The sequence below is a fragment of the Babylonia areolata genome, chromosome 1, assembly GCF_041734735.1.
Source record: "Babylonia areolata isolate BAREFJ2019XMU chromosome 1, ASM4173473v1, whole genome shotgun sequence".
In the NCBI taxonomy this organism is placed as follows: domain Eukaryota; kingdom Metazoa; phylum Mollusca; class Gastropoda; order Neogastropoda; family Buccinidae; genus Babylonia; species Babylonia areolata.
Window position 1 is genome coordinate 240,843 of NC_134876.1, and position 26,841 is coordinate 267,683.

The 26,841-nt window shown below is 37.7% G+C and overlaps 1 protein-coding gene across 2 annotated transcripts in view; it reads right to left on the bottom strand.

Annotated features, from left to right (window-relative positions):
• Positions 1-26,841, bottom strand: part of LOC143294846 (2-oxoglutarate dehydrogenase complex component E1-like) — an 83,068-nt gene that overhangs the window by 31,313 nt on the left and 24,914 nt on the right. The window contains exons 3-9 of one of the 2 annotated variants that reach the window (XM_076606389.1): positions 22,502-22,696; positions 17,168-17,270; positions 10,563-10,663; positions 9,775-9,929; positions 9,261-9,407; positions 3,271-3,541; positions 362-490 (exon numbers count right to left, since the gene is read on the bottom strand). In XM_076606389.1, the coding sequence (XP_076462504.1) occupies positions 362-490; positions 3,271-3,541; positions 9,261-9,407; positions 9,775-9,929; positions 10,563-10,663; positions 17,168-17,270; positions 22,502-22,696 (1,101 nt within the window). Of the gene's footprint in view, positions 1-361; positions 491-3,270; positions 3,542-9,260; positions 9,408-9,774; positions 9,930-10,562; positions 10,664-17,167; positions 17,271-20,459; positions 20,563-22,501; positions 22,697-26,841 lie in introns of both variants that reach the window. The other variant, XM_076606451.1, reaches the window with a different exon arrangement.

The following is a 26,841-nucleotide window of genomic DNA, read 5'->3' on the forward strand; positions in this document are numbered from 1 at the left end:
AACAGCATGCATGGTTGGTTAGAATTATGATTACATGTATGATATCCGGATGTTCACTAAATGGTTGCGATGACCGTACGTTGTATACATGGGAGTTGAAGTTGGTGGACAGTTGTAATAAAAACCTCACTAGTGATTGCGATATTCATGTCAAATCTGTGCATCTGACAAACGAATAGAAGAACAAGTAAAATATTTCTCTTTTTGTCATATATCTCATGCAATGAGTTTTGAGCATTATTAATGAAAGGCACAGGTGCAAAAAAACTATTATCAAGAAATAAACTATCATAATTACTAATTCACTATCATTAGGTCACACTGCTTCATTGCTTGACTGTCATAGTGAAATGCTAATGACCTGGTTGTTGACGACGACGTGGATAGTGCCATGGGTGGTGAAGGCGGGCAGGTCAGACAGGTGCATTGTCTCGTACACGATGCCCTGGCCAGCAAAGGCAGCGTCTCCGTGCAGCAGGATGCTCATCACCTGTCAACATAAATTGTAAGTCACGTCAGGTCATCTTCATTGTCTCTCAGAGGAATCACCTGCTGGTTGTATAACTTACAACACAAACACAAGATGCTCATCACCTGTCAACGTAAAATGAAGTCATTGTCTCTCAGAGGAATCACTTGCTGGTTGTATAACTTACAACACAAACACAAGATGCTCATCACCTGTCAACGTAAAATGAAGTCAAGTAGTCAGATCATCTTCACTGTCTCTCAGAGGAATCACCTGCTGGTTGTATAACTTACAACACAAACACAAGATGCTCATCACCTGTCAACGTAAAATGAAGTCATTGTCTCTCAGAGGAATCACCTGCTGGTTGTATAACTTACAACACAAACACAAGATGCTCATCACCTGTCAACGTAAAATGAAGTCAAGTAGTCAGATCATCTTCACTGTCTCTCAGAGGAATCACCTGCTGGTTGTATAACTTACAACACAAACACAAGATGCTCATCACCTGTCAACGTAAAATGAAGTCATTGTCTCTCAGAGGAATCACTTGCTGGTTGTATAACTTACAACACAAACACAAGATGCTCATCACCTGTCAACGTAAAATGAAGTCAAGTAGTCAGGTCAATTCATCATCTCTCAAGAGGAATTACCATGTGGTCGTAGAGCTCACAATACAAACACAAGATGTACATTTAAAAAGACAAGCACATGTTTTAAGCATTCAAATGAAATCACACAAAATTACATTGACATATTTCAGAACATTTAAAACAATAAATAATATATAAATAATGAACTAATCAACAAACCAGCTAACCCACTAATTAATCAACCATCCATGTGCAGCATGATGCTAATCACCTGCCAACATGTTCGACAGGTTAAAAGACTTTTACGTCATTGGAACAGTGAATTCCTATCAACCGTGCCATACGTTGGGCATAGGAAGGCAAAGCCCCATCCTGTCCTTCCCCAACCAGTGTCAGGTACCCAGTCACAGCTGGGTGGAGAGAGGAAGACTGGAGTCAAGTGTTTTTCCCCATGGGGCCTTGCACCCTGATCACTGGTCAAAGCTGGAGGACAAGTCCAGTGTCAGGTACCCAGTCACAGCTGGGTGGAGAGAGGAAGACTGGAGTCAAGTGTTTTTCCCCATGGGGCCTTGCACCCTGATCACTGGTCAAAACTGGAGGACAAGTCCAGTGTCAGGTACCCAGTCACAGCTGGGTGGAGAGAGGAAGACTGGAGTCAAGTGTTTTTCCCCATGGGGCCTTGCACCCTGATCACTGGTCAAAACTGGAGGACAAGTCCAGTGACAGGTACCCAGTCACAGCTGGGTGGAGAGAGGAAGACTGGAGTCAAGTGTTTTTCCCCATGGGGCCTTGCACCCTGATCACTGGTCAAAACTGGAGGACAAGTCCAGTGACAGGTACCCAGTCACAGCTGGGTGGAGAGAGGAAAACTGGAGGCAAGTGTTTTTCCCCATGGGGCCTTGCACCCTGATCACTGGTCAACACTGGAGGATAAGTCCATGCCCAACTGACTCAGCTACATTATGCTGAATTAATATGATTCTTTCTACCACACCACAGCTACTTTTTGTTTTAAGGTAAGTATGTATGTATGACTATCACCATCAGAACAGAAGAAGAGGCAGCTGCTGTCCTGACTGACTGAGCTTGAATTTGATTACATTAGAGAGTCTTGCCCAAGTTACATCCCCACTCTCTCACCCAAGAAGGTTTATAAGTAATCAAACAGTAATGCTAGTCAACATTCCTACACAACCACTGCCTTTCTTCTGCTGAACCACAGTAACTCACTCCACCAGTTATGGTTTTCTCTCCTGCTTTTCAGCACAGCTTGTCCATTTGTCAGGGTCAGTGACAACTTTTTTGTTGTTGTTGTTATTTCAAGTTAGGAAATGAAATTCTTAAAACAGGTTATCAATATGGTGTCAAAGCATAAAGTTGGGTACTTTCATATTTCTGCTGGTTTCTGTGCTTTGTGACTGATGAAACATACTTGATCTTTAATATTACTAATGAGATGTAGTGTGTCAGATAATATTTTAAAAATTCTTAATAAGAATCTTTTTCAAACTTCGCCACCAACAGAGGATAAAGAAATCTGTTATGACTTGTTGCTTTCAACAGAGAAATATATTAAAAGTGCTGTAATATTAACTTAAAGCATCATTCAAGTGTGACAAAATGGATTCAGAAATTCTGAATTTCTAATTCCTGGCCCAGAATGTTGGTGCTAAAGCACTGTGAAACTGTGTGACGCACACTCCCAAAAATAAAAAATTCCCTGTTACACCAAATCTTAGGTTAGATCATTTTATACTTCCACTTTCCATGTCTACATTTTTTCACCTATCAAGAGCAAACAACACACATCTCAATTATACTTCATGTTCACTAGGATAACTCCGTTTCTTTACACAATTTTCTTATAACTTGGAGCTATCACTCTATGAGAATCAAACACACACACATACAAAGACGCACCCATATATTCCAGCACATTTTCACACACATGTACACAAGACTGGTAATAATGGATACTGATATCTAAGCCTCATTCTAGAAAACTGCTCCAGGTGCTTTGCAAAACATAACTTTCTACATCACACATTGCATTAGTGTTACACTTAAATACACCAAAATGCACAACCTAACAATCTAATAATGTTCATACAAGCATTAAAGCATGCACAAATGCACTGACAAAGTAGCATAAGCATTCACACACACACACACACACACACACACACACACAGAGTCACCTACATTCTTTCCCTCGGCGTCGCCACGGTAGAACTGCTCAGCCTTCACTTTGCCCTGCACCACGGGGTCCACAGCCTCCAGGTGAGAGGGGTTGGCCACCACAGCCAGGCGGATGTTCTTGTTGGTCACCCGGTTCAGACGCTCATGGGACATGCCCAGGTGGTACTTCACATCCCCGGAGCCCTCGTCCGCAGCCTCCAGCTTGGAGTCAAACTGACAGATGATCTTCTCCAGCGGTTTGCGGCACACGTTGGCCAGCACGTTTAGACGACCTCTGTTGGACGACAGATGTTAGTTAAAAATAATAATCTATGATTTTATCCAATGTCAGATCTCTTAATCCAAACGGCAGAAACTGTAATTTAGATGAAGTACGAGCAAACTGTCGATTTTTAAATGATTTTAGGAACTCGTGTGTGCTTTGTTTTACCGAAACCTGGTTTAGTGAGAAAGTGTCGAATGAATGTGTTGCGATTGATGGTTTTAACACTCCGTACAGAATGGACAGAGACTGCAAGAAAGTGGGGAAGAAAATGGGTGGTGGCGTGTGCCTGTATGTCAATGAGAAGTGGTGTGACAGTGCGAATGTGTGTGTGAAGAAGCAGCTGTGTACACAGGAACTTGAACTCATATCAGTGTCGCTGAGGCCTCGATACCTGCCACGTGAGTTCGGCCGTATTTTTCTGACTGTTGTCTACGCCCCAGTCTTTAACCAGGCATCTGCTGCACGTGCAGGACAGACGATCGCAGGTGTTGTTCGCGACCTTCAACTCATCTCTGCCGACGCCCCGTGTTTTATTGTTGGAGATTTTAATCATTGTGATTTAAAGAAAGCCTTACCTTCTTTTAAACAATATGTTACCTGCCGGACCAGACTGGACAAGACAATCGATCTGTGTTACGGGAACATTCCTAATGCCTACAAATCTGTTCCCCTTGCACCAGTGGGTGTATCTGATCATGATGTTGTTCATTTAATCCCAGCCTACAGACCAAAGATACAGACAGAGCTGATTGTGAAAAAGAGTGTGAAAGTTTGGACGTCAGAGAGTGTGGATGAACTGAGAGATGTTTTGATTGTACTGATTGGAGTGTGTTGACTGACCCATGTGAGAATGTTCATGAAGCAGCTGATGTTGTTACATCTTATATCAGTTTCTGTGAAGACATGATAATTCCGACAAAAATAATTAAACTTTTCCCCAACAACAAACCATGGATCTCAAAGTCTCTCAAAACAATTTTAAACGAGAAAAAGGTAGCGTTTCAGTCAGGGAACAAGAAGGATAGGAAATTGATACAAAAGAAGCTTAGAGGTGAATTACGAAGGGGACAGAGGGAATTCAAGTCAAAAGTAGAGCAACAGTTTCAGACGGGAAGAATGGCAGATGCATGGGATGGGTTAAAAATTATCACTGGAGAAACGAAAAGGAAAACAGTAGCTTGTAAAATGGAAAAGGATGAACAGATTGATTTTTCAAATAAACTGAATGATTTCTACTGTCGCTTTGAAAGGAATGATCTGGGAAGGGAACTGGATAGTGTTATCTCACAGTTGCAGGAAAAGATCAAAGATAGGAACACAGGTGAAGACTTTGAGATCGATGCAAAAGTTGTTGAATCTTTATTTTTAAAACTGAATGTCATGAAGGCAATTGGCCCTGACAATATCTGCGGAAAATTACTGAAAACATGTGCTTCCCAGTTGTGTGACGTGTTCTGTAAAATTTTCAACTGGTCTCTGAAGGACTGCTCTGTCCCCAGCATCTGGAAAAAATCTACTATCTGTCCTATCCCCAAGAAAAAGAACCCAGCCGCACTAAATGATTACCGTCCTGTTGCCCTGACTTCAGTAGTGATGAAATGCTTTGAAAAAATTATTCTCCGACATCTTCTTTCTTTCACTGAACAGCAGCTTGACTCTCTTCAGTTTGCTTATAAAGCACACAGAAGTACTGACGATGCTATCCTAACTCTCCTTCATAATGCTTTCCTTCATTTGAATAACACGGGATCTTTCGTTCGTATCCTTTTTGTTGACTTCTCTTCTGCTTTTAACACAATACAACCTCATCTCCTTGCCCTCAAACTGCTAGGCATGGATGTTGATCCGAAGCTTACTCTTTGGATAATAAGTTTTCTTCTCAATAGAACTCAGTCCGTCCGCTTTCATTCTGCCCACTCTTCTCTAAAATCTACTTCTACTGGTGCACCCCAAGGTACAGTGCTGTCCCCTGTTCTTTTTACACTGTACACAAATGACTGCAGAGGCACGGAGGAAACTCCTGTCATAAAATATTCTGATGATTCAGCAATTGAAGATCTGTCCAACTCTGATGCTATTTATTTCAGTGAAATTAAAAAGTTCTGTTCATGGTGTGAGAAAAACTATCTGGATCTCAACGTATTGAAAACAAAAGAAATGTTAATAGATTTTCGGAAAGACCCCTTGCCTGTAGCTGAACTTGTTATTGATGGTCAAACAGTGGAGAGGGTCAATGAATATAGATATTTAGGGACCATCTTAGACAATACGCTGACTTTTGACAGAAATGTTGATTCCATTCATAAGAAATGTCAATCTAGAATTTTTTGTTTACAGAAGCTTAGAAATGTTGGTATAAATTCAAATATTCTTCAAAGTTATTATCGATGTTGTATCGAGTCTGTGCTTACAGTTTCATTTATGTGCTGGTATGGAAGTTTGGGAGTGCGGAGTAAGCGTGTTTTGAACGATGTCATGAGTGTATGCAGTAAAATTGTGGGAGTGAAACAAGCTAGTATGCAAGAGCTGTATGAAAGTCGAGTGGTTAAAAAAAGCAGGCAGATAGCAACTGACGACACCCATATTTTAGCAAAGTATTATGAGCTATTGCCATCAGGACGACGCTACAGAACTTTTAAGTTGAAATCCAGAGCTCTGAAGACTTTTATTCCACGTTCAATCCACCTTTTAAATTCTTGAGAACTGTGTGTGTGTGTGTGCGCGCACGCACTCTCGTGTGAGACGTGTGAAAGTCCGTGCATGATAGGCTGTACCTTGTTCTAGTTGTGTGTGTGTGTGTGTGTGTGTGTGTGTGTGTGTGTTTACTGAGCTTAAAACGTGACAATTGGTTATAACGAATGTGCAATATGTAGGAAGAATAATGTGCAATATGCAGGATGAATGTACAATGAATATGTCTAATGCTAACGTCCATATTCTAAATATATTTCTGTTTAATAATTACGATGTAATAATTAATTGCAATGTTTTTAAAGCGAATATGTGAAATGCTTTTATTTGAGAACATATGTTTATTACTCTTGTTTAATCAAGTTATCCGCGTGTGTGGGGTGGGCGTGGGGGTGGGTGGGGGTGCGGTGCGGGTGTGTGCTGATTATCTGGTTGTGGTTTTCCGCAATTCATCTTTATTCTTATCTTATCTGTCTATTATAATCAATGTGCAGTATAGTAGGCTATGTTTATAATTATATTCAAATAATGTTTCTTAATTCTTTCTGTTTTTACATTAAGAATACTAGTTATTACCTGCAGTGTGTGGATGTATGTATGAAACGATGTATGTGATATTTTTTACATTTGTATCTTCGTAATATTTGTTGGGGCTGTTGTTGGCTTTTACAGTTATGGTCCCCATGTTGTTTACTTGTCTATGTTGTGATAATGCACCTGACCAAATTTCTCCAGTTGGAGATAATAAAGTTATTCTTATCTTATCTTATCTTAATAATACTAAAATGCAGGCTTATATTGTGCAGTACCCCCATCTCAGATGGGTCTCAATAAAAATAATAAAATCAAATAAACTAATCTAAGAATAAATGACGTAAAATATGTACAAAGTCAATACAGTCTCACATGACACTGGCTAAATATACACATAAATTCCAGACTAAGTGATATAAAAATACAGAAATTAACACAGGCACCATTACAGTCTCCAATCACACAATACAGGCACCATTACAGTCTCCAATCACACAATACAGGCACCATTACAGTCTCCAATCACACAGGCCCAAATCACACAGTCTCAAATCACACAGGCCCAAATCACACAGTCTCAAATCACACAGGCCCAAATCACAGCACAACAAAGCACATCACATTCAGATTCACCATGGTCAAAAATTAACACCAAAGAACCAGACATCATATGCATTAAAATCATCACAAATGTATACAAATCAACACAAAGACCACATCCAGCAGTAAGATCACAGCAAGCAAATGCAGATGGAAAAAGTTTCAGTGAGAACAGAACACTTTGAAAAGATATGTTTTGAGGGCTCTTTTGAATGCAGGCGTGAGGGTAATATATTCCACTGTTTCGGTGCAACAAAAGAAATGCAACGTTCACCGTCAGTTTTTCTACGAATCTTTGGAATAGACAGTGTGCACTTGTCATCTGAACCACGGAGTTGTCTGGATGTTGAATAGACAGAAAGCAGATCTGAAAGATAGACAGGACAAGTATCAGTGAAGAAACTGTGACAGAGGACTGAGAGTCTGTATTGTATTCGTGCCTGAATGGGGAGCCAGTGAAGGGAGGCGGGTAAGGGAGTTAGTTAACAGCTGAAAATTGACAAGTGGTTCAACCCCTTAACTGTTGTTTAATGAGAATGCTCGTAAGAGAAGGCTGATATCTCTCTGTGACAATACTGAACTTACCTGTCAGAATATCAGCTACCTTTCTTTATCAAAATATTTTCTTGTCACATCTCTCTGTGATAATACAAAATCTACCTGTCAGAATAGCATTTACATTTTTTCATCCAAATATTTTTTTCTTTATCTAAATATTTTTCTTATCACATCTCTCTGTGATAATAATAAACTTACCTGTCAGATTATCAGTTACCTTTCTTTATCAAGATTATTTTCCTATTGGGACTGTATTACTCTTGTTCAACAGAATTATTTCAACAGAACACAGAAAGCAGTATTTGCAGTTTAGATTCAAGCCAAACAGATCTCACAGCATTAAGGTTCAGCAGTTTAAGAGCACCAGAATATTAAAATAATTTCCAGGAATGTGCACTGGTCAAACTGCACTCATACATGCACACAAGCTCACTCACAATACATGCACACAAGCTCACTCACAATACATCAATACATGCACACAAGCTCACTCACAATACATGCACACAAGCTCACTCACAATACATGCACACAAGCTCACTCACAATACATGCACACAAGCTCAATCACACATAAGCAAACTTGCAGCCTGGTCATAACATAGCCGCCTGGTCATAAAAGATATGCTAGAATTATCACATCAAAAGTAAAAGTGACAATCAAAATAAGAGTGAATGATTCCCTTTTGTGTGTATGAGCATACAGGAGATCAAACACACACGTTAAAGATCCCATAATCCAAGTCAACATTCTGCGGGTCACTGAAGCAAGAACATACCCAGCCAAAACAGAGTACAGCTGCCTAAACGTCAAGGTAAAAACAGTCATACAAGTAAAAACCCAAAACATACCTAGCCAAAACAGAGTACAGCTGCCTAAACGTCAAGGTAAAAACAGTCATACAAGTAAAAACCCAAAACATACCCAGCCAAAACAGAGTACAGCTGCCTAAACGTCAAGGTAAAAACAGTCATACAAGTAAAAACCCAGAACATACCCAGCCAAAACAGAGTACAGCTGCCTAAACGTCAAGGTAAAAACAGTCATACAAGTAAAAACCCAGAACATACCTAGCCAAAACAGAGTACAGCTGCCTAAACGTCAAGGTAAAAACAGTCATACAAGTAAAAACCCACAACATACCTAGCCAAAACAGAGTACAGCTGCCTAAACGTCAAGGTAAAAACAGTCATACAAGTAAAAACCCAGAACATACCTAGCCAAAACAGAGTACAGCTGCCTAAACGTCAAGGTAAAAACAGTCATACAAGTAAAAACCCTCTCATACAAACAGGTGAACGAGGGCATTGCAGCCCATGAATGCAAAAGAAGAAAGCAGGCCTACCTGTGAGGCATTCCAATGACAAAGCTGTCGACGCCCAGAGCACTAGAAGAGTCGATGATGGACTTCATGCAGGGGATCAGCACCTCGCAGCCCTCCAGGCCAAACCGCTTCTCTGACGACCACTTCCTGGCCAGGAACTCCTCAAACCTTAACCATTGTCATCAGTGGGAATATATATAGGTGCTCTGTGTGTGTGTGTGTGTGTGTGTGTGTGTGTGTGTGTGTTATGATTAACTGTGTGCTCATGCATGCATACATGCATGTGCGTATGTGTATGTGCGTATGTGTGTATGTGTTATGAGAAACTGTGCACATGCATGCATGCATACAAGTGAATGATACATGCTGCGAATGAGTCTATGAGGTGGGTTCACATGTATATGCTTGCATGCATGTGTGTGTGTGTGTGTGTGTGTGTGTGTGTGTGTGTGTGTGTGTGCGTGCACATGTTCTGTATATATTCCACAGATTAAAACGTTCATTTAAACATATATCCACATGCTTTTCCCAGTACCGTGTGGATCGAATAAGGCGGGCCAGAATGAGACGCTTGTCCTCAGTGCTGAACTGCATGATGCCAGGGGTCTCAAACTTGCGGCGGATCCAGTCGGTCTGGTCCAGGTTGTTGATGAACATGAACTCTACACCAATGTGGCGGCAATACACCTCCTGCAAAACCAACCCTAAAGCTGACCCGAAACTGAAAATTCCTAACCAGGAACAAAAAAGACTGGGCACTGTGAATATATTTTCATCACTCATCATTTTCTCTTCTGTCAAATAACATGAAAACTGCAGTTACAATATCCTGATGAGAAGAATCCTTTTTTAAATTTTTTTTTTTAATAATATTTCATGATACTTTCAAACCATGATTATCATCCTGATCTTAGGAAACAAACACCAGGCTTTGCTACTCACGAGATAAACGTAAAAACTATTTTTTGTTCTTTATTTAACACATTTTTCTCTTTGTAGAACTTTTTTCCCCACTTAAGGCAACCAGGTCACAGATCAAAACAGCACAATCCCTTTAGTAGTTTACACATTGCCTTAAACATTAGCACAGTCAATCTCTCATTTCACTCAGTTCAGTGACTACCCACATTTAGCATCACGGTCACCACAACACATTTAGCATCATGGTCACCACAACACTTTCTGTAACTGTCATTAATTTACAGCATTTACGACTGCACAATACCAAACTTTACATTTTCCTGGAATAGCAAGGCAAATCAGTCAAAGAGAGGTTAAAAAATGAAAAAGAATAAAAAGGGAAGTGAGTTTAATGCCAGTTGCCTCCAGTCTGCGGATGATTTCCTTGAGCGGCAATGCTGCCTCGTTTCCACCGATGTAAGTTGTGGCCGGCAAACGGAAGACTCTCTCCAGATCATTTTCATCTGAAATGTCATAGACACAAGCATTTATCAACATTCATGTTCTCAGGGTGACTGCATTTTTGTTTCATTATATTTCTTACCATAACAGGACATGTCAATAAAAGCATTAATAAAGCTCAATGTATACAGACTTTTTAGAATTGAATGCACCATCTCTTCCTGTCATGTATCTTGTGTCAGGCAACAAAGGGAACAATTCTGTAACCATCTTATGACAAGCAATTAAGTGAGCAGAAGTATTATTTCACAAACTATTACTCGTGACCTTGATGGTATATAAACAGAATGAGATGACATTTGATAAAACATGGCCCAGCAGGTTACAACAGGTTAAAGAACTGGTCACAGCCAACTAACACCACATGTTCCACTGGTCAGCCCAACACACTAGCAGGATGCAAACAGAAAGAGAGGACATTTCACAAAAACATCCCCCAGTAAGTGAACAGGATAGGTAGAGATCAGGTGCAAAAAATGATACACCCCAAAATAGCAGGATATCTGGAGGGATGAAAAGGTGTGCTTTAGTGGGAACCAGAAGTAACAGAGGGCCGGGAATGTTAACAGGCTGAACAACAACCAAGTACACAACCTTTCCTAATGTCCACAACTTGAAGCCATTGCTGCAGAGCACTTCCAACTAGCGGGGACACAGGTCAATAAAAGGATAAAAGTTAAATGTCCCATATCCTTTCATGGCCATCAGGGCACTGAATTCATATTCACCCTGTCTACGGCTCAGTATTAAAAAGGTGGGGCCTAATCCTCTCCTGTCACTTTAAACTTCCCTGACCAGTAGTTTTTGTATTTTTTTTTTCATTACCCCTCATTCCTAAAAATCTCTGGCTAGAGGAAATCACCTCTTAATTTTTGTTTAATACAAAATTCTCAGCACTTAACAGATTAATGGTAGGATTTAAAAAATTAATTTTTTATTTTATTTTTATTTTTATTTTTTTTAAAAGACTGCTTACACGCACACTGAATGAAATCAACACAAAACTGATTTTCATCAAAACTCCAAACCCCACCCACCTACTCAGCTCCACCAGTACAGCAGATTTTCAACCAAGAAGTTTGCAGCCTATCTTGAAGAAGAAGAAATTTTCACATACATGATACATGGAAGAAAATTCTGGCCTTGTTCCTTTCTACCCTCTACAGACCTGTGTGACAGCTGAAGTGCACTCCTACAGCAGCCTTGGCTTCATGGTGCATGCCTTGTAAGAGTGAAGGATACTGTACTTGTTTTTTGTTTCACAATTTTAGAGGGGTTTATTCTTTTTGTTTTCATGCATAACATACTTGATAACAGGATGTTCCTTTTTAATGGGAGGGATAGGGAGGGTGGGGGGGTGGGGGTGTTGGCAGTTGGGATCAACAGAAAAGAGGGCAAAATGAATTCCGGTCCCCAAACCTCAAGTGACCCATTTCCACACAATACATGCCAATGGGGAAGGTAGATTTAACCTGAACTCGTGCAGAGTGAACTATTCGTTTTGGGGAGGAACAATCCCAATCTAAGGAGGACGGTGTAGGTGCAGAAGGTATTTTCTGTCTACAACTAAGTGCAGGGTGCAACCTACTTTGGTTTGAAAAATACAACATTCTAATACCAACTACACCCACTGGGTGTTGGGTGGAGGAGATTCCTCAGTTTAATAAGTATCTGTTAGCACCTGAAGCCCCAAGATCAAAATGTTCCTGGCAAAAATGCTTGTGATGTTTGTTATCTGTGGGTCATGGAAATAGACTGGGAGAAAAACAGCACTGGCATTAATGTTGTGTGGATGCTTCTTTTTCTTTGTCTTTTGTTGTTTAAGTTATACCAGCAAAAGCCGATATTCAACAAATATACAAGAGAGTCACAGCCAAACAGAATTTCAAGTCAGCGGCAAGTTCAATAGTTACCAACCTTAGTAACTGTAGCAAATTAATTCATCTCAAGCACATGACCCAAACTGATCAAAATTCTGAAGAACACAATACAACAGTAGCAGCTTTAAAATGCTGTGTACACATTCTCAGCACTCACCATTACTTTTTATATGATCAGAAAAGGATATGTGATAAGAATTCTTTTGGAAAAAAAAAAGAAAAAAAAGAAAACAAAGCTCTGAGTTAGATATATACATCAATAATGGCCAAGGCAAATTAGCGCAAGAAGGGTTGGGAGGTATAGAGGGTAAAAGAAAGCAAAGAGTTCAGAATCAATAATGTTGGGTGGCCAGAGGAAGCAGCTGGGATAACAAAGAGCTGAGAAGCACAATACATTCCTGACGATGGATAGCTATCACTACTGAAATACATTCTGTTTACATCTAAGCAGACAGTACTTTCACTGACATTTCTTTGCTCTTGATGTCTGATACAAAATAGCATTTTTTAATGTTGTTTCTGATTATGTGTTTACAATCATCACTTTCCTTCAATGAAATTACAAAACTGAAAAGAACTCCCCATAAAATCATCTCCTTTCTAAACATAATGACATTTGATGCTCCAGTTTATTAAATATTATCGCCTCACTTGTATATCATACTTTTACTGTATCTTGTACTTGTCATCACTTCAAATTATTTGTAATATCTGTAAAATTAGACGCCCCTTTGTCTGCCCTCCCTTTCAAATATACTAACCAACTGAATAAACAAAACTAAACACACACACACACACACAAAAGGTTTTAACAAACGAACACATAAAAAACATCAAAAGACAGTTACAAATAAATAATTAAATTCCACAAAAGAACAGAATCAAAATGCAACATATGTTAATGTAAGGAATGAACTGTTAGTGGAAGCTGCATAAAAGCAACCGCAGCCAATTCATCAACCAATTCATTTGGGAAAATCACACAATCAATCAAACTGCACAAAGCAGGAACTAAAAAAAAAAAAAAAAAAAAAAAAAAAAAAAATTCCACAACTGAGTACACACTTTTCACACAAAATGTTTCTCATCACAGAAAGGGTCCCATTCTTTACAGTAATAGTTTACCTTGTCCACTTTCAATTGTTCACAATCACACATGAAACAAAGAGTAAGTCACTACTGGATTTATATTTCACTTTTCATAATCTCATGATGGTATAGGTATGCAACATGTATGTGAGTTATTTCAGCTGACCTAGTGATTTCTGAACGTTAACAAATTTGAATCATGGTCAAAGCACACCACAAGGGAAACAAAACACACCACACAAACACTTACATAAGAATCCCTTTCTAGTACCCATGTTTACACACAGGCCAATAAATGTAAAAAGTACATGTATGAGACACTTATGAAACAAAGTCATCTGCACCAATTCTACAGACATGGATTTTATGGGTAAAGTATCAACAACCATGCTTTTTCAATTTGCGGGATGAGAAAACAGTCAAATTTCTATTTAAAAAAAATGTTATCTTCAAGTTGCATTAAACAAACAAACAAAAAATCAAAGATTTATAGCTATCTGACCACAATATATGCACATCTCTGCTATAAATCATACCCCTAAAACCATTTCAAGAGGGTTGGGAGTGGGGATGGGGGAATTATTAGGTTTGAAAATGTATCTTTAAATATAAAAAAGAAAAGAAAAAAAAGAGATTATTTTATAGCTGTCTGACCACAATGTATGGACATCTCTACTCGCTCAGAAAATCTCCAGAAGCATAAAGTGAATGGACCGCTACATTATCAATTTCACAAGGAACAACAACAGTTTACTGGAATGTAAAGTGAATGGATCATTATGTTATATAAAATGAATGGGTCATTACATTAGCAATTTCACAAGGAAAAGAAAATGTTGGAACAGAAAGTGAACAAATTATTACTTTATACAAAGTGAATGGATCACTGTACAACGTAAAGTGAATAGTCAACATATTACCATGTAAAGTGAATGGGTCACTGCACTGTGTAAAGTGAACAGTCAACATATTACCATGTAAAGTGAATGGGTCACTGCACTGTGTAAAGTGAACAGTCAACATATTACCATGTAAAGTGAATGGGTCATTGCACTGTGTAAAGTGAATAGTCAACATATTACCATGTAAAGTGAATGGGTCACTGCACTGTGTAAAGTGAACAGTCAACATATTACCATGTAAAGTGAATGGGTCATTGCACTGTGTAAAGTGAACAGTCAACATATTACCATGTAAAGTGAATGGGTCATTGCACTGTGTAAAGTGAACAGTCAACATATTATCATGTAAAGTGAATGGGTCATTGCACTGTGTAAAGTGAACAGTCAACATATTATCATGTAAAGTGAATGGGTCATTGCACTGTGTAAAGTGAATAGTCAACATATTACCATGTAAAGTGAATGGGTCATTGGACTGTGTAAAGTGAACAGTCAACATATTACCATGTAAAGTGAATGGGTCATTGCACTGTGTAAAGTGAACAGTCAACATATTACCATGTAAAGTGAATGGGTCATTGCACTGTGTAAAGTGAACAGTCAACATATTACCATGTAAAGTGAATGGGTCACTGCACTGTGTAAAGTGAACAGTCAACATATTATCATGTAAAGTGAATGGGTCACTGCACTGTGTAAAGTGAACAGTCAACATATTACCATGTAAAGTGAATGGGTCAGTGCACTGTGTAAAGTGAACAGTCAACATATTACCATGTAAAGTGAATGGGTCACTGCACTGTGTAAAGTGAACAGTCAACATATTATCATGTAAAGTGAATGGGTCATTGCACTGTGTAAAGTGAACAGTCAACATATTATGTAAAGTGAATGGGTCATTGGACTGTGTAAAGTGAATAGTCAACATATTACCATGTAAAGTGAATGGGTCATTGCACTGTGTAAAGTGAACAGTCAACATATTATCATGTAAAGTGAATGGGTCATTACACTGCGTAAAGTGAATAGTCAACATATTATCATGTAAAGTGAATGGATCACTGCACAATGTAAAGTGAACAGTCAACATATTATCATGTAAAGTGAATGGGTCATTGCACTGTGTAAAGTGAACAGTCAACATATTACCATGTAAAGTGAATGGGTCACTGCACTGTGTAAAGTGAATAGTCAACATATTATCATGTAAAGTGAATGGGTCATTGGACTGTGTAAAGTGAACAGTCAACATATTACCATGTAAAGTGAATGGGTCACTGCACTGTGTAAAGTGAACAGTCAACATATTATCATTTAAAGTGAATGGGTCATTGCACTGTGTAAAGTGAATAGTCAACATATTACCATGTAAAGTGAATGGATCACTGCACAATGTAAAGTGAACAGTCAACATATTATCATGTAAAGTGAATGGGTCATTGCACTGTGTAAAGTGAACAGTCAACATATTATCATGTAAAGTGAATGGGTCATTGCACTGTGTAAAGTGAACAGTCAACATATTATCATGTAAAGTGAATGGGTCATTGCACTGTGTAAAGTGAACAGTCAACATATTATCATGTAAAGTGAATGGGTCATTGCACTGTGTAAAGTGAACAGTCAACATATTATCATGTAAAGTGAATGGGTCATTGCACTGTGTAAAGTGAACAGTCAACATATTATCATGTAAAGTGAATGGGTCATTGCACTGTGTAAAGTGAACAGTCAACATATTATCATGTAAAGTGAATGGGTCATTGCACTGTGTAAAGTGAACAGTCAACATATTACCATGTAAAGTGAATGGGTCATTGCACTGTGTAAAGTGAACAGTCAACATATTATCATTTAAAGTGAATGGGTCACTGCACTGTGTAAAGTGAACAGTCAACATATTATCATTTAAAGTGAATGGGTCATTGCACTGTGTAAAGTGAATAGTCAACATATTATGTGAAGTGAATGGGTCATTGCACTGTGTAAAGTGAATAGTCAACATATTATCATGTAAAGTGAATGGGTCATTGCACTGTGTAAAGTGAATAGTCAACATATGTGAAGTGAATGGGTCATTGCACTGTGTAAAGTGAATAGTCAACATATTATCATGTAAAGTGAATGGGTCATTGCACTGTGTAAAGTGAACAGTCAACATATTATCATGTAAAGTGAATGGGTCATTGCACTGTGTAAAGTGAACAGTCAACATATTACCATGTAAAGTGAATGGGTCACTGCACTGTGTAAAGTGAACAGTCAACATATTATCATGTGAAGTGAATGGGTCATTGCACTGTGTAAAGTGAATAGTCAACATATTATCATGTGAAGTGAATGGGTCATTGCACTGTGTAAAGTGAATAGATCATTACATAGTGAAAGGATCATGACAGTATGTAAAGAGAATGGATCATTCCATGATGTAAAGTGAACGGATCATTGCATCATGTAACCTCAATGGTCATTACAAAACATAAAGTAGAGGGTCATTACATTATCGTGTAAAGTGAATAGATCGGCACAATTTCAATTCAACATGGAGTAGATCACAGTTTGCTGGGACGCACTACATGTTGCCCCCACTTGTCACTGTTCCCATTTCTACCAAGGCCTCTTGGCCCCCGCTTACCCAGCTGGTAGTGACTCATGAGCAGTTCTGCAGGAATGCTGGAATCCAAGTCCCCTTTGTTGATTTGAAGAGGATCTAATGCAGCTAAGTGATGCCCCCGAATCTACCACAATTTCAAAGACAAGACAGAAACCACGGATGGGTTAGAATATAGATCACACACACACACAACAGACAGATATATATGTATGTATATCTGGGATCTCAGGGAAGCTCTGCGGAGGTGAGCTTTGGCAGACGATCCTGCTGGAAAGCTGGCAAGCTGTGGTCAAAAACAAAACGCAAAAAGGGATGGAGGATAAGGGGGAAAAAATAATAATATAAAAAAAGATAAGAAAAAACCATCCCTGTTGGAAAAATATGTGTGTTCCGTAAAGCATAGCCATGTGGATAGGAATACCACTGGGGTAGGAAGGGATACATTTCTGGGTGGCTGTCCTGGGTGGTTCAAAGAATCATGAAACATTTACAGCTCAGCCCACAGATTTGGTGTGCATGACACCGCACATTTCTGTAAACACATACTGTTCCTTTATAAGAGTATGTTAGTACCATTACGACAAGGAATACTTACAGAGCATCTGCCTAATTAACCTTTCTTTTCACTGATGAAGGTAATGCGTGTCAACACAGTACTGGTAAAGAAAGTAGATCACACAGAGAAAGCGGATTTAAAAAGAAAAAAAGATAAACCACGCCAAAAAAGGATGAGAGACACATTCTGTCAGGTTGTCCTTATCTGTTTTTATCCCATGGTATGTTTTACTAATACATCATTCATTCCATATTATACTGACAAGGACAGATAGAGGGAGAGATGAGGGAGAGATGAGAGAGAGAGAGGAGAGAGACTGAAATATGGAGCCAAACAGAATTATCATGCTTCATGCACAAAAAAATAAAATGATCTGATGAGTTGTTGTTTTTTTTCAAAAATAAAAATTGACAAAACAAGAAAGATGACATGTTCATGCTCATCATATACGGAAAAGGAAAGGCAATTCCTGTTTGCTACACTTTGAGAAAAACAGAACTGCAGCCTCCATTGTGGCTGCCTATGGCTTAAATTCTGAACTCCTTTGAAGCCAAACTTCAACACAGGGATCATCACTTCAAGTTCAACAACAATAGTCCAAGTTAAACTACTCACTTACTCTACCACTTTCCCTCACTTCAAGTTCAACTACAATAGTCCAAGTTAAACTGCTCACTTACTCTTCCACTTTCCCTCACTTCAAGTTCAACTACAATAGTCCAAGTTAAACTGCTCACTTACTCTACCACTTTCCCTCACTTCAAGTTCAACTATAATAGTCCAAGTTAAACTACTCACTTACTCTACCACTTTCCCTCACTTCAAGTTCAACTACAATAGTCCAAGTTAAACTGCTCACTTACTCTACCACTTTCCCTCACTTCAAGTTCAACTATAATAGTCCAAGTTAAACTACTCACTTACTCTACCACTTTCCCTCACTTCAAGTTCAACTACAATAGTCCAAGTTAAACTGCTCACTTACTCTACCACTTTCCCTCACTTCAAGTTCAACTACAATAGTCCAAGTTAAACTACTCACTTACTCTACCACTTTCCCTCACTTCAAGTTCAACTACAATAGTCCAAGTTAAACTGCTCACTTACTCTACCACTTTCCCTCACTTCAAGTTTAACTATAATAGTCCAAGTTAAACTGCTCACTTACTCTACCACTTTCCCTCACTTCAAGCTCAACTACAACAGTCCAAGTTAAACTACTCACTACCACTTTCCCTCACTTCAAGTTCAACTACAATAGTCCAAGTTAAACTGCTCACTTACTCTACCACTTTCCCTCACTTCAAGTTTAACTATAATAGTCCAAGTTAAACTGCTCACTTACTCTACCACTTTCCCTCACTTCAAGCTCAACTACAACAGTCCAAGTTAAACTACTCACTACCACTTTCCCTCACTTCAAGTTCAACTACAATAGTCCAAGTTAAACTACTCACTTACTCTACCACTTTCCCTGCCTTCTTGGACCTAGTGGTGAGTGTGCATCATCCTTTTATCACTTCAGTTATTTATATGACAGGAATGAGCTGCTGTGAATGTCAAATTCATTGAGAAAGACTTGCAAAAATATATACTTGGAAAACTGTCCTTTGTATGGTAGTAAAAAAAAAAATCTTTAAAAAGAAGAAAAAAAAATCTTTGAAAAGAAAAAAAAAATCGAAGCTGGCAACTACATAAAATCTGACTTTTCATTCCCAAAGTTAAGGTTATGATTGTGGTGCAGAAGTTACATTGCACATTCATCATTTCTTTGAAAATGAAATTAACATTCAGATAAACCATATTAACCAACCAATACAAGGTTATATTTTTCTGTGCATGTGAATAGATACACCGCATACTGTTGGCCGACATATTTCTTTCGGATGTGATTTTGATTGTTAAAGCATCATGACTGAAAAAGCAAACTGTTTCCTTTTTGTAAAGATTCAATATGGTTTTGCAACTATCATACCACAAAACTTAGCAAGACTGATTATGTAAGAGGAAGAATCATGCATAATGTAAATAAGAACTGACAGACTGTCATAAATGATGCATTATCACTGTCTCTTGTTCCAATACACAAACACACAAATGGTATATAGAAAACATCTCAAGATGCAGATCAAATGTTTTGAATGCTTACTGTCACTGTAAACAAAGAATATACATGAATTTAAACACATGAAAAGTTAATATCAACATAAATATTCTTCATATGCTAAACACTTCTAAACAAAAAGCAAAATCCTTGTCCACTGATCTTACAGCAATTTTCAAAGCACAGGAATTTAGTTGATCCACACAAAGCTGTTACAAACTGCAGCTTCACACACTCACATTCACACTCACATGTACACATTCGCACGCACGCACACACACACACACACACATACTTTAAACAGAAGGTGAAAATCAACATCAAATACAAATAACTACCCCTACCACATTAAACTTTAAAAAAAAAAAAAAGAAAAAAAAAAGATTCATTCTCTCTGAGGTCTAACACTGCTGAAAGCATAAAAAAAAATCCAATCCAATCCAATCAAATCACCTTGCTTACAGTCCAGCCCACCACGAAGGGGCCAAGCATTAAAAAGCTTTTCTCATCTCAAAAAAGAACAAGAAAAAAAGAACAGTTTTGCTTTTTCAGCATCACAGAAAACCAACCCACCAGAACAGCTGTGAACAGTGTTTTGTGCTATGTCTACCTGAACGCTTTTGCCTCTGTGAAGCAGAAGCCCATATACCTACCAAGACCATAGTTGGTAACAACCAACTCCGGCGGAGTGGTGCTATCTAAATCCGCAGACAAGATTCCCAGGGGGTCCAGAGCACTGACGTTGTGACCCCGGGTCTGGGGCATACAATTATACACACACACAGTCAAACTACTAATGTGCCAAAGACGCTTAAGACCAGTTTTTATCGTCGTGGTGAAATTACTGTCAATGTTCATTTCATGAACAGTGTCATTTTTACCCTTTTCTACAGTCTTGTCCTGATAATACTAACAATGAAGATTCAAATAGATTACTTTTCTTTCTCTCTATTATTTCAACAAAACATAATCACCACTAAATGATATTAAATGAAACAAGATTTACTGGTAACAACAGATTCACAACATACTGGCACACACGCAAAAAATGTAAAAGCAAACATATCAATTATCATTTAGCATTTTACACATACTGACAAATAAAGTTTATTATGCATCAATCTTCTTCTTTGCATGGAAGACTTCTCATCAATGTAAATCTGCAAAGTTCATAAACTATATTGACAATAAACATTAAATGGAAAACCAAAACGGTTAAAAACTGTTCTCAATTTATAACTGATGTTTGGACAATGAAGCCCCAATAACTCCATGATTTGAAAGACATAAAGCAAATATTTTGATGATATATCCATGGCTGAAATGAAGCAATGATTCTCTTTTACTTTTCTGCTTATAAATATTTTCATAATAAATGCATGGCTGTAAGGAAATAATGATTTTGTTTTGGGGTCTATGTGTGTTTGTTTTTTTGATTATCAATAATTTTGTCAAAGAATAAATATGTGAGGAAAACAAGGTGTTGACAAAAAACAAAACAAAAACAAAAATCTACAAGACTACCTACAACAAAGCACATGGTACAAACACAACACTGTGGACTCAGCACTGTGAATACATCAGACAAGTGGCAGAGAAGAAGACATCCCTTCCTGAAAAAAGAACTTCACATAACATTGCAAACATCTTACAGCAATAATTATGAGTCCAGTAAGTCAATAGTTAACTGAAAGCAACAGAGAGAGTGAGAGAGAGAGAGAGAGAGAGAGAGAAGAAGAAGAAGAAGAAGAAGAAGAAAAGAGGTGGAGGTTAGAAAAGTGAGGGAAGAGAAAGAGAGAGGGGGGGGGTGTACTTCAAAATACATTATGTTAAACTGTTTTTCAAAAACATTTTTGTCAAGTAATCAAGATAAGACTGTTTCTCAGTTTAATAATTGAGCATGAAAACTACAAAAAACCAACAACAACAAAAAAAAAAACCTACAAAAAAAACCCAAACAAACACCAACTTGTCAACTGAAATAATCTGAAAATTTATGACAGATCAAATACATAATTATGTTTTCTCAAGAAGCTCTGTGTCTGTCCTTCTAGTTATCCGTTCCTTGAGCATCAAAAACTTTCTTTCCAGATATAACCACTTGCTCACTCACACACACACACACACACACACACACACACACACACACACACACACACACACACGTTATTGACAAGCACACCATTTAATTTCCATGACACTGAAGACAATTAACAAGCTGTAGACAATTAACCTGACATAAACCAGCATAAGACTCAGCAATTAACAAATCAGCAACAAGCACCAACTTCAACAACAATCTACACTCTCCAGACAAACCAAAATGATGTATCATCAAAAGCCTCAATGATAATTGATATATCAATAATTAAATATGATAGATAATATCTGTTATCAAGTTTTCTCAACCTCAACAACCTATAAATATGATAGATAATAATATTTGTTATCAAGTTTTTTCTACCTCCACAACCTATACTCTCCAACCCAACATTAACAACTAAATATAACAATAAATAATATGAATAGGTAATCAAAACCCTCTATGAACTTATATTTTCTGACCCAACATAAAACATTCTCAAATAAGGATGACAAATAATATCAATTCTTTTAATTCCTAAAAAAATAAATTAAATTAAATAAAAAAGCACCCAAAGAGAAGAAGAGGAAAAGTGCCCACAATGTGAATCACCTGATATGATCGAATGATGGACTGGACGGACAGGTGATCCTCAATGGTTTTCTCGTCAACAGGGGCGCCCTGGGTGACGGCATGGCGTGGCAGGGGGATGGGGGCGCTGGGGGAGGGGCTGAGCGTGGGGGGCCTCACGTAGGCCTGGCCAGGGAGAGCCCCTGAACCCGCCTGTCGGAAGAAGGAGTCCCATGACTGCAACAACACAGTAAACACACACATGTTGTAACAAAAACTGGCAAACGGGGTCTTGTAACTGGAATACAGGTGTTTGTTTTTTTTTAAAAGAACACAACAACAAAAAACAAACGCTTAAAAAACAGAAAAACACAGTAATAAACTAAATAACCCACGTTAAACAGGAGGGGGGAGAGGGGGGGGAGGGAAGAAAGGAGTGCAGTAAAATATCCACATAAAAACTGAAAAAAGGAGCAGTACATTTGGAACAGGGTTAAAACCTACAAAAAACAAAACAAAACAAAATGAAAAAGAAAAAAGCATAACACTTTAAACAGTCCTCATAACTGGAACACATCAAAACCCAAAATGAAAACAAGAGGAAATGTCTCACATCAAACCCCTAAATAAAACTTGAGAGAATGTCTCATCTAGAACACAGTTAAGAAATTTAGTCATCTAAGCTAAACATAATAGTAATTAAAAAAAACAAACACCCACAAACATAAAAAGAAAAAAAAAACACACACACACACACAAACACACACAAACGCTTAAAAAGGAGTCTTAAAACTGGAACACACTAAAATCCTACATATAAACTGGAAGAAAAAAAAAGAGCTTTATAACTGGAACACATAAAATAAAAAAAATTTAAAAAAAACTGGATCCAGGAAATGAGACATACATTAACAAGAGAGGCAAGGCCTTCAAGACTCACTTGTGATACACTTTTTTTTTTAAATCTAGTCGTTAAAATGTGTTCTGTATTTGTTATTATAAAGCTTCGCGCTTTAAAAAAAAAAAAAAAAAAAAAAAAAATCCAAGAAAGGCAAGGCCTTTAAGACTCACTTGTGATACACTTTTTTAAAAAATCCAAGTTTTTATGTATTGAGTATAATGCATTTACTGTTATATTTATATTTTTTGTAATCTCTAAACTTGGCACTTTGATCTGATATTCGACCCAACAAAGGATCTGTCATTATTATCATTTTTTTGTTCAAACAGGAACTTCTTTTGCTAAGCATGGAAGTTTTATTTATTGCAAACGTTTTGGTGTAGATAGCAGAACAAGGGAAATTACTCTGCTGGGGAACTTAGTTTGCTTTAAACTGATCTTTCTCATCTTAAACATTACATTTTGAAATTATACTCAATACACAAAAAGCTTGGATTTTTAAAAAAAAAGTGCATCACAAGTGAGTCTTGAAGGCCTTGCCTCTCTTGTTTCAAAATGTAATGTTTAAGATGAGAAAGATCAGTTTAAAGCAAATTAACTCCACTAGCATTACAGAGTAATTTCCCCTTTTTACTATCTGCACCAAAACGTTTGCAAAATAAAAAAAAAATTCCATGCTTAGCAAAAGAAGTTCCTGTTTGAACAAAAAATGATAATAATGACTGCTCTAGCTGTCGGGTCAGAATATCAGATCAAAGTGCCAAGTTTTGAGAATACAAAAAATATAAATATAACAGTAAATCCAGTTTGCATATAATTAGGCTTCATTCTTTATTTTTTTGTGCCAATCCCAGAAGCGCAAAATTGTTTTAAACAAGATGACTGGAAAGAACTGGATTTTTCCTATTTTTATGCCTAATTTGATGTCAACTGACAAAGTATTTGCAGAGAAAATGTCAATGTTAAAGTTTACCACGGACACACACACACACACACACACACACAGACAACCGAACACCGGGTTAAAACATAGACTCACTTTGTTTACACAAGTGAGTCAAAAACCTACATTCAGGGAAGGAGTCATAACTGGAACACAGAAAAACCACAGAAGAAACGCTAGAAAAAAGAGTGCTGTGTTCTGGAATACAGAACAAGTGAGTCAAAAAAAAAGGTCCTAACCAGATTCGAACCCCGCATATTCGGGTGAGAAGAAACTGCCTTATCCATTACACTATCGTGGCTCCTTAACTGACGTTCTAAAATTTAACATCTTAACATACTTTTTTAAAGGGCGATAAATCAATTGCGTATTCGCAGTGAGAACGCTGTTTAAATCATATTATTCTGGTGTATCTTGGGCATTCAAAAAATCTTTAAGGGCAATAAAAAAAATTCTTTTTAATGGCTATCCCTGCAATCACACTGCAACATTTAGCCATTTTCACTAGATCTAGATAGATGTACAAGTTTAGCTACACCCGCTGGGAATGTAGTACGACATGGTCGATTCAATTTCTCTTTTATGTTCATTCTAGTTTTATAGTTTTAATGTTGATATGAAAATTTAGTATTTTGTTAAACTAATAACATGTAGGGCCAAGTACAAGTACTTCTAAACGTCGTAAGAAGTGAAAAGGACTTCATTTTGAGAAAAGTCAAGACTGGAAATTTTTTTCATTTCATCGTGATCAGTTCAAGGGTATTAACTCGCATGGTTTACAATTTTTGACTGTGAATTCTGAACTCTGATTCTGTGGATATTTTTATGGCAGTTTGGGGCATAATCCACTAAGTGATGAGGCGTTCACAAATCTTTCTCTGAATAAATATTTAACGGTCTCCTTCTCCAACTTTCCATCACATGTTATCGTGTATTGTCCATTGAATATAGGATTGAAGGGGCAGGTCAACAACTTGAAACAAAATAGTGTTGTTCGCGTTCGCGAAGAATATGAGCACGCGCTTTGAATGTGTATAAATATGTGTACGCAATTGATTTTTGCCCATGACCTTCAGGGCTCAGCCAACAGATCTGTAAAGTCCACTCGTCGTATTGATTTTAGTATTTTCCGAAAAAGACCACTTGGGCGAATGAACATTGTGAAAGCCCTGTACACTGACAGTAAAACACACAAGCTTTTTATGTACTGAGTATAATTTCAAAATGTAATGTTTAAGATGAGAAAGATCAGTTTAAAGCAAATGAAGTCCCCTAACATTAATTAGAGTAATTTCCCTTTTTTTACTATCTGCACCAAAACGTTTGCAAAATAAATAAAACTTCCATGCTTAGCAAAAGAAGTTCCTGTTTGAACAAAAAATGATAATAATGACTGCTCTTGTTGTTGTGTCAGAATATCAGATCAAAGTGCCAAGTTTTGAGAATACAAAAAATATAAATATAACAGTAAATGCAGTTTGCATATAATTAGGCTTCATTTTTTATTTTTTTGTGCCCATCCCAGAGGAGCAATATTGTTTTAAACAAGATGACTGAAAACAACTGAATTTTTCCAATTTTTATGCCTAATTTGGTGTCAACAGACAAAGTATTTGCAGAGAAAATGTCAATGTTAAAGTTTACCACGGACACACACACACACACACACACAGACAACCGAACACCGGGTTAAAACATAGACTCACTTTGTTTACACAAGTGAGTCAAAAACCTACATTCAGGGAAGGAGTCATAACTGGAACACAGAAAAACCACAGAAGAAACGCTAGAAAAAAGAGTGCTGTGTTCTGGAATACAGTTAACCCTCACAAGATAGTGTCAAGCAATAACCCCTTAATCAAATGTACAAACAACGGTTGAAACAAAAAATAAATACAGATCAGAAGGAATGAGAACCATATTCTCATATGGTACTACATATTTTCACCTTCAGGGAAATGCTCTTGATTTTCCTATACTGAAAACTCTTAAAATACACAACAGTTTTATACAACAGTCAATTAAGTTGTTAAATTATTAATCTTAATGCTCAACCACTTTCATAATCAGTCTCTGCTTGTGTGCGTGTTTGTGTGTGTGCGCATGTCTGTACATGCACACGTGCATGTGTGAGTGTGTGCATGTATGTGTGTGTGTGTGTGTGTGTGTTTGTGTGTGTGTGTCCCCATGAGTGTTTATGAATAGGAGTCTCTCCTGGCATTGCCAAATCTCGTGCATGTGTGTGTGTTCGAGTGTGTGCAAGCGTGTGTGTGTGTGTGTGTGTGTGTGTGTGTGTGTGTGTGTGTGAGTGTGTGCATTTGAGTATGTGCATGTGTATGTTTGTGTGTGTGTGTGTGTGTGTGTCCCCATGAGTGCTTATGAACAGGAATGTCTCCTGACATTGCCAAATCTCTAGTGGAAACAGGAAAGGCAAAAGATGATTTCCTAAATGACTTCTGTTTTAGGTTTAGTTTCCATGAGGTTTCCAAGCAAGCTGACTGATCCATATTGTGTATATATATATATATATATATATAT